This window comes from Solanum tuberosum, unplaced genomic scaffold (assembly GCF_000226075.1).
Source record: "Solanum tuberosum cultivar DM 1-3 516 R44 unplaced genomic scaffold, SolTub_3.0 scf00688, whole genome shotgun sequence".
NCBI lineage: Eukaryota > Viridiplantae > Streptophyta > Magnoliopsida > Solanales > Solanaceae > Solanum > Solanum tuberosum.
In genome coordinates, this window is record NW_006239599.1 from 172698 (window position 1) to 182572 (window position 9875).

General features: G+C 31.0%; 1 protein-coding gene across 1 annotated transcript; it reads right to left on the bottom strand.

Moving 5' to 3' along the window:
• Nucleotides 1–1488: 1488 nt before the first annotated feature.
• On the bottom strand, nucleotides 1489–5902 carry LOC102605067 (myb family transcription factor APL-like). The gene is made up of 6 exons (XM_006366784.2): nucleotides 5536–5902; nucleotides 3329–3405; nucleotides 2923–2977; nucleotides 2419–2497; nucleotides 2264–2333; nucleotides 1489–1962 (listed from the first exon to the last, which is right to left on the bottom strand). Exons 1-6 carry the CDS (start codon nucleotides 5759–5761, stop codon nucleotides 1600–1602), a joined length of 870 nt encoding a protein of 289 aa, XP_006366846.1. The 5' UTR covers nucleotides 5762–5902; the 3' UTR covers nucleotides 1489–1599.
• Nucleotides 5903–9875: the final 3973 nt, after the last annotated feature.

Genomic DNA, 9875 nt, shown 5'->3' on the forward strand with positions numbered 1-9875 from the left:
AGTTTTTTCCACCATATAAAATAAGACGACCTTTCAGAGTAGACAAACGATACAAATGATCACTACTTTTTCCTACAAAATTCGGTGGAGGAAGCTCCTTGAATTCGTCCAACTTCACATCAAAATATATGATTGTAGATGTGTTATTAAAGGATCGACGTAATTCTTTATGATCTCGACACCAATATACACAATCATCAATATTGATTCCTATACTACAAAATTTTGATCCAGAACAACTAGAAATAATACTTTGCTCTAATATAGGAAGAGTTGTTTTCTTTCTCCAAATATTTCTATTCGTAGAGCAAACAACATAAAACGACTTATAAATCAATATTACCTTGTAGTCATCAGTTGCAGAATCGTAACGCAATCCACTAGCACAAGGACATGTGGAATTGTCCAAATATGAACATTCAAGGGTTTTTGTTTTCTAGTTGATGGATTCCATAAAACAAACGTCTTGTAAGCCATACGTGTCACTAATAGTAGCAATCCATCATATGAGCATAACACTTGAGAATTCTTTGTCCTAGGTGACAATTGCCATTCTATGACAACTTGGGGATTTTCCAAGTGTATAAACTCGAATGCATTAGTATCAACTCTTTGTAATAATATTTTTTCACGTCCCAAAACTTTGGAGTGGTCACGGTATGCTTTCTTGAAGTGTTTGTCGCATATTATAATATTCCATGACTTAGTAACAGATCGAAAACGTAACAAAGATTTAACAGGTAACCCTATGAAGATACAAAAATATAGAACATCATCATATGGAGGAATGGAAGTATTATGATCTTCAAAGGCTAATTTATTATTTGACATTATAATTGTGACAAAACAATAAAAAACAATTTGTATTACGGTTTATATTTTCATCTAAGTTATATTTATTTATTTGTAGAACAGGAAATAGAATTTTAAGATTTGTTGTTGTAAGCAAAAAAATATTCGTTTCCTGTCAATAGAGGAAAACAATTAATCATAATATATATTTATTACCTAAAGTTATTAATTTACTACCATAAATTAAAATGGCTTGATATAGTATATTATCTTTCCTTCCTCTAATGACGGTTAAATTTTATTTTATTTTTGCATTTTCAGGAAAAAGAAAACAAAAATAAAATAAAATCAATATTTATACCAATTTAAGGTGGCAAAATAAAAAATTCCATTAATTAGGCAGTGTCTGGAGCCCAAACAAAATTCAAATCGCGCACTGCAAGCCCATTCGAGGGTGGCGCCAACAAAATTTTCTCTATACCCAAAGCTCAAAAACCCGAAAGCTCTGATTAAGGATAAAACAATTCCACCACTGCACCACAACCCATGTTGGTGCTGTTGTATGAGTTAATATATAGGGAATCGAAGAAAATTATACATACTATTAGAATTCCAAATTCCATATTGATAAATCACTTCACACTTCTTTGTTAACAAATCTAACTTGAACAAGGGAAGGTTTCAACTGGATCTACATTTCTGATAAAAAGGTACTTAAATTAAAGGTAATAAAACATACATTTGCAACATTGTTTGATCTTGGATCAAACATGAAGAAAAAAGGTGGTTAAAGTTTACATCTTTTGTTCATATATTACTCATCATCCATTCCACTTCCCTTGTATTGCTTTCCATAGGCAATCCATTAACGTTAGTAAAACCTCGCGGTCTCTTCTTTAGACCACCGATTCCATTTGATGGCAAGCAGTCGTCAAGCAAGCAATCGCCTAGTCTGGCAGGGACGTGACATGCATTCTTGTTCTCAAAACTCGGGCCAATATCGGGTAATGAAGGGCCATTGATGAATGCTAATTCAGAGAGCTCTTCTCTGTTCATTTCTAGGCCATTCGATTCGAGGGACTGGCTATTGAAAGCTTTACAGGCCTTTTCAAGAATTGATTGCAAGTATTTTCCTTGTGCCTCTATACGAAGCTGTAGATGGCGTTGTACCTACTTTCGTAAACCACAAGAGGTTTTAGTTAGGAGATGCAAAATGTTACACAAGGGTGTGTTTGGTACGAAAGATTATCTCAAAAACATATCATTCACCACTCTTATATACCCGTTGTACAGAAGAACACCAAAGGATAGAAAAGGGAAACCGGACAAAAAACACATTTATAGTGCAAAGAATACTAAAGAGGATAATCAAGATCACGTCTAACATGAGCATCTTTTCTCAACGAACTCAAGATTGAGACTAAGTACAGTAACACTACAAGTAGAGAGCAAGAAGAGGTACGGGACCAACCTCTAGCTGCTCATGTAGTCTTCGCTGGACTTCCATCTGTACTCGTAAAGCCTCGGTTACTTGTAAGCCTCTGTTCAATAAAATATAAAGAGAGTTTAAAGTTGATGCAAACCAGAAAGAACAATTTTTTTGGCATGTTAAAGGACATAACATACTCATTTATATCTTGCACAATAACTCTGGATGAACCTGATGTAGAGGAACCTGTATCTTGACTCTCGGCCGGACATGATACTGCAAACACAAACAATAAAGTGATTGCGGTTTCAACTCTACCACAGGGCTTAGAAACAAATCCATTTCGGCCTCTCTTTATTTCTCCGACAGAATATTCTTCTGACATTTACATATTCCTCTCAGAGGTGTCATTTATATATACATCTTTCTTATTATGCATCAACAACCGGAAAACATGTAATCTAGATGGAATTTCCAAAAGTTTTTCTATAGCATAGCCAATAGAAAGAGAACTAAGGAGAGGCATGGCAATTCGAACAATTGAATCCAAGCACTGTTCATATGGTGCTTGTACTTCTCGAAATCATCGTTATGCATGCATGCCAAAGGGTGAATAAAAAAGAGAGAACTAACTACAACAAATTACAAGGACAGTGAACTAATTAGGAAACTGTAGTATTTAATGAAAAGTTCTTTATTACCGTCTTTAGAATTCTCAGTTGCCTCCTTAGCAGATTGCTTCCCCATGCGGTATTTCTGCAAGGAAATGTAAGATACAGAGTTAAGCAGAACGTCCGTCCTTTCAATAAAACTGAGAGCTTAATCGAACACAACGTCTGTTCTGTTTGGTAATGTTCAAGCAGAATGTAAAACCGAAGGATTACTATACTAGAATATCATTTGATAACTCTTTCATTGGTTATTATAAAACATAAACTTAGATATTAGAGCTGGCATAAAGTTGGTCCTACCACATTTCGTGAAACACTAGTTTATAATCGTACACTAGTGTATTCGGAGCGTATTGTTACCATTCAAGCCTAGATGTTGCAATGTCTGTGGACTATAGGAACGAAGCAAAATGCAAACTGCGATCAAAAGACATACCTGGAGATGTGACTTCAAATGGTATAAGGTCAGACCTTTCACCCCCATTGTTCTCATAATTGTTTTTGGCGTTGCTTCTGCAAAATGAAGCAACAACCCCATAATTATAATTATGCTACTGATCAGTACAGAGGAGGCAACATGCAAACCAAATCAAAAGATTTCTTAAAATTTTCACATCGAAAAATTTCCTGAACGTTTATCTCCTCGAAATATTATTAACAACCATATATTTCATCACAATTTACTTTCATGATAATATGCTTACATGTTATACCATCGACACCCTGTAGACATAGACTATGCAGAAAAATAGCACTATAAAAAAAGTTACAACAACTACACACCAATCTAGTTGGGGTCGTCTATACAAATGCTGACTATCCATATTGCTCCATTTATATGCGCAATCAGCAGCAGTATAAGGAAATACGAAAAGGAAAGACAAATTTTCTTTAAGAATACACTGACAGCTCAATAGAACAAGCCTCTGCTCCAGCCATTGAAAAATAAGTAAAGGACATCATATTGACCTTTTACCATATCGACCTTTTTTACGCAAAAGATAAGTAGAGGCAATCATAGACAGAGTCCTTAATTGCCTAGTTTCCCCCTTTCCCAAGTGAGAGATACATACATCGTATGTTGCTCAGATTCTTCAAAAATGTCAACACGTGCATGTCGGATCCTCCAAAAATAGTGTATTTTAGGAGGATCTGACATGTGTGCAACAATATTTTTGGAGAATCCGAGCAACATAGCATACATCTCAATCAACATGACTCACAATAATCATGATGGTCTTTAATAATTAGTACTCCCTCCGTTTCACAAAGAGTGGCCTAGTTTGACTTGGCACGGAGTTTAAGAAAATAAAGAAGACTTTTTGAATCTTGTGGCCCTAAATTAAAGTTATGTCAAATGTACAAAATTTCTCTTTAATCTTGTGGTCTTAAACATGTCACGTGGAAAGTTGAAAGTAAAATGTTACCAAAAAAGGAAAGAGGTCATTCTTTTTGAAACAAACTAAAAAGGAAAGGAGGTCATTCTTTTTTAAACGGAGGGAGTACTTAATTATATCTTTAAAAACATTAAAGCTTTTGTGACAGGAAAAAAGGAATCCATATAATAAAAAAAAGAGAGGTTCCTTATATTATAAGAAGACAGACACTTTCTTTCTTTTTAAGAGACAAAAATTATCCAAAAGTAAAAGAGAGACAAGGGAGTTTGAATAAAAAAGCAGCAAAACAAATAGTCATAAAAGGAAAGAACAACCACTAATGCATAATGTACAACATAGAACAGCACAGTAAAAAAATCAAAACTTTATCAAAAATATTCTTTTAAAAAATTTCAAAGCTCCAAATTTACCCTCTACTATACTGAATATCTTAATTTTACCCTTCTTTATATTTTAAATTCAGTTTTACACCATGATTTAAAATTATCCTTAGTTATACTTGAGCTCTGTTGGAGAAATACTAAACATCTACAAAGGAGTATGAATGGTCTAAAGGGTAAAGAGGAAACTAAAGTTAAATCCTTTAAAGAGTACTCCATCTGTCCTAATATTTCTTTCCTTTTTGATAACCGTGGTGTCCAAGGCCAATTTTCGAGCACCTCAACTAATTCTACGAAATATTTCTCACCTACCAAGTCCCACCAACAACACAAGAAACCACCTAGTGTTTTTGTCTTCACGAGGACTTGAACGTGAGACCTTATTGACCACTAATAACACAATTGGTGCATCCTTTGTCCAAATTAAACTTTTTTTAGTCAAATTAACACTCGAACAACGAAAAGTGCCACATAAATTGTAATGAAATCACCTCATGTTTTTGTCTCCGCTAGAACTTGAACCTGAGACTCAGGATTCTCTTCTCAACACACTTTATTGACCGCTAAATAACACACTTAGTGCATCTTTTGTCCCAATTAAACTTTTTTTAGTCAAATTAACACTCGAATAAGGAAAAGTACCATATAAATTGTAACAAAATCACCTCGTGTTTTTGTCTCCGTCTTCTCTACTCAACACACTTTATTGACCACTAAATAATACACTTGGTGCATCTTTTGTCCCAATTAAACTTTTCTTTACTCAAATTAACTCTCGAAAAGCGAAAAGTGTCACATAAATTGTAACGAAGGGATTAATCAAAATGCAGATAAAGGAGAAAAGAGGTAAAAATAGGAGTACTTACTATCAGGACCACCAAGTTGAGTAACAGCATCAAGAAACCTTTCATGGAGTTCAGTTGTCCACCTAAGACGAGGCTTAGGATCAGTTGATAAAACTAAACAAGAATCACCAGGCAAATTTGTACCATCAACTGAAAGAGAACCCTGAAGATTATGATTCATATGATGATTGAAAAAATCCCCACTTTCCTCTATACCCAAATTCCTTATAGACAATGTTGAGTACATTTTTTCAAAAATTTCTTGATGACCCAAAATCTTGAAAAGTCCTAAAAATGAAGAAAAGTACTTAAAGATTGAATTTTTAATATTTTTCCTGATGACCCAAAAACTTGAAAAGTCCTAAAAATGAAGAAAAATGCTTAAGATTGAATTTTTAATGTTTTTTTTATGACCCAAATACTTGAAAAGTCCTAAAAATGAACAAAAATGCTTAAAGATTGAATTTTTAGTGTTTTCTTGATGACTCAAAAACTTGAAAAGTCCTAAAAATGAAGAAAAATGCTTAAGATTGAATTTTTAATGTTTTTTTTATGACCCAAATACTTGAAAAGTCCTAAAAATGAACAAAAATGCTTAAAGATTGAATTTTTAGTGTTTTTCTTGATGACTCAAAAACTTGAAAAGTCCTAAAAATGAACAAAATGCTAAAAGATTGAATTTTTAGTGTTTTTCTTGATGACCAAAAACTTGAGAAGTCCTAAAAATGAACAAAATTGCTTAAAGATTGAATTTTTAATGTTTTTCTTGATGACCCACAAACTTGAAAAGTCCTAAAAATGAAGAAAAATGCATAAAGATTGAATTTCTAATGTTTTTCTTGATGACCCAAAAACTTGAAAAGTCCTAAAAATGAAGAAAAATGCTTAAAGATTGAATCTTGATGAGCAAGAACTTAACTATGTGGTGTGATAGGAAATTGGGTTTGGTTCAAATGGGCATTTTTGATACAGTGTGAGAAAAATGTGAAAATTTTTGGGGTACCCCCAAGAAGAAGAACAGTGGAGGATATGGGGTTGGGAGTGTGTGGTGGGGGTGGGGGTGGGGGTGGGAGAAGGACAAGGCAGAGTTGTCTTGTTATGTACTGTCCTTCTGTTGTCTCTTTTTGCTGTCTCTGTCTTTGTGTTCCTCTCTCTTTCTCTCTGCAGTCTGTATGTATGTCACACTTTTAATGAGTAAAAGAAGATTTTGGCTCAATATATATTTATCCAAATATTTCATTTAGACATTCAAATTTTGTTGGCATATTAGTTGAGCATTTAGATTTATGATCAAATATTGAAATGATTGTTTTAAGCTTTTAAATTTATGATAAAATATTGAAATGATTGTTTTATAAGTTAACTAATTAAAATATGTTACATTCTTTAATTAATTTTACGCCTTATCTTAATATAAGTCGTAAATCTTAAGTATTTCATAATTGAGCATTTAGATTTATGTGTTTAACTTTAATTATCTGATAAGTATGTAAGAACACATGTAAAATGATCTAACTTTTAAATTAAAAGTGTCTTAAATAAATATCTTATCGTGTGTTCATATGTTCAATTAAAAAATCGTTAATTTGAGTATTACAGTATACATGTAATAACCGAGATAGAATTTTCACATTAAGAAGTTCAGAAATCAATATCTACTTTATATACGTGTGTGTAATTTTTGTTGGTAGTGTATCTCTAGAAACAAATCAATTTCATAATACGTTAAATTTTAATTAAATTAAATTATAATGTGAATATTAAATATCGGATGAGAAAAAAATATCGATGTGTGGCTGACATTTCTTGTTTCCATATTAAGCCTTTTAGTAATAAATGAAGATTTCGTATTAATGTATTGTCTTTTCAATGATGAGTTTTCTCTTACGTCCTTTTCAATTTTTCTTTTTCTTTTCTGGAAAATATTTTAATAATCATAATTAACAATAATGGGCCAATTCATAAACATAATATTTTAGAAAAATATTATAGTTAGGAGGCAATACAATATTGTATGTTGAAGTGCATATTTTATGTCAACTTACGTTGTATCTAAAATTAAACAAAACAAACATGGAAGTGTTCTTAATTAACAAAAAAGGGCATGACAAGTTAAGTTAGAAAACTATAATATAATACCCCAAAGTGACACCGTTGATAAAATTGTTTCATTTTTAATCAAAGGTCTCGAGTTTAAATATTGAGTATGAAGAAAATCATGTTGAGAGCACCATTCTCAAATGAATTCTACAACGTGCGATCCAAATTTAGTCGGAGCTACTATTCAAGCACCAAAACACCATATGAAAAACCCAAAAAAAAAGAGTGAACTTTAATCTTACATTGAATCCGAATTAGTAAGTATCCATCAATCTTTAATAGAAGTTTCGAATTCGAGTTTTAAAAATGAAGTCACATTTGATAACGGAGTTTTATATATCCTGACATGCTTTCTTTTTAGTCTGTTTAAAAAATAATTACTCTTTTCCTTTTTAACAATATAATTATTTAATTTTAACTTTCCACATATCGTGTTTAATACCACAAGATTAAAGGGTATTTTGGTGCATTTATATATTTTTAATTTAAGACCACGAGATTTGAAAATCTTGTATTTTTTCTTAAATTCCATCAAGTCAAAATGGATCAAACAAATTGAAACAAAAGCAGTACCAAATTTCAAATTGAAACTCCAAAACAAAAAGAGATTTTTTTTTATCCTTATTTAATTAAACATGAATGCAAGTGGTATAATTTTATAAAAAATAATATATATACTCTACTATATGACATTCAAAATTAAGAGAGACTATAGGATATTAAAAAATAGAAACGATTAGTTATAAATTTCATATTATTTGAACTCCATGATTGCAGAGTTGTCAACTCAAACTTGAGTAATTAACTAATATTATTATTAGTGCCTAGTGGAATTAATTAAAACTTAAGTACACCCTAAACATTAGATAATTAGTGAGACAATCTTGTCTTAATAATTACTTGGATTAGTGGCTAATCTCAACATTTTCTTTCTTTGCTTTCAAGAGTACTGCTCCCTCTGTTTTAACTTATTTATCTTAGTTATTATTTGAACAATCAAGAAACAGTTTATTCGATCATAATTTTGTCAAATAATATTTGTTAATTATTGATTTATTGTTATTTTTTATACTTTTCCTAATATAGACCAACATTAGTTAATTTGATTATCGTACTTTGAATCAAGACTAACAAATTGAGATATAATGAGTATTACTTATTGGTGTGTTGTCTCTATCATGTTTTTAAAGTAAGTAACTTAGTTTAATTTAACATGGTTAAATAATTAATCATACCCCAATTGATTAAAGTAGTCCTAGTCCATAATTTATTCTTTTGACCACAAATGTGACAATAAATAAGACATAACATGACATTTTGGTAATGTCATCTTTATAAAATAATTTTTTTAAAATTTATTTCAAAAAAGGAAAAAATATATTGTCAACTATAGGTTGTTGCAAGTGTCATGAGGCCATGACTCAAAACATCAATTTTGAGTTTCATAGTTTGGTTTGCAAACAAGTAATACAAAAACTATAATATTAAAATTGAATTTAAATAAACATTGATTTTCAATTTTAGCCTTAATTTTTTTTTCTAAAAAGAACTTTAGAATAAAAGCTTTGAAGAAGGATATATTTGACATGTTTATATTATAATACGAAATTAGCCTAGAATACTTACTTGTAGAATAAAAAATCAATTAAATAGAGAATAAAATAATCCTAAATTTATTGCCACTTATCTTTAAGAAACTATGTTAGAATTATTAATTATAAATTAAATTAAATTTTAGTTAGAACTAATGATTGTGTGGCTTTGGATGAAGGACTCTACCAACAAGGATTGTGGTTGAGAGAATAATATTTTTTATCGTTAATTAGAGATCTCGAGTTTAATTTTTTTTTAATATAAAGTTGTTTTTTTAGAAAGCGTTTCATGACCTTCTAATTTGAGATTTTTTAATATAAATTCAAATTTAATCGAATTTCAATTTAAATATCGAACATTAAAAAAAAAAAATAAAGGGACTTTGGGACAATGGAATAGACAAGAGTGATAGAAGTTTATAGAATTACATGAGAGTGGACCTCACTATAGAGACAAGTTGTATTACTCCCTCCGTTTCAAAAAGAATGACCTCCTTTCTTTTTTAATCTGTTTCAAAAAGAATGGGCCCTTTCCTTTTTTGGTAGCATTTTACTTTCAATTTTCCACGTGACATGTTTAAGACCACAAGATTAAAGGGTAATTTTGTACATTTGACATAACTTTAATTTAGGACCACAAGATTCAAAAGTCTTCTTTATTTTCTTAAA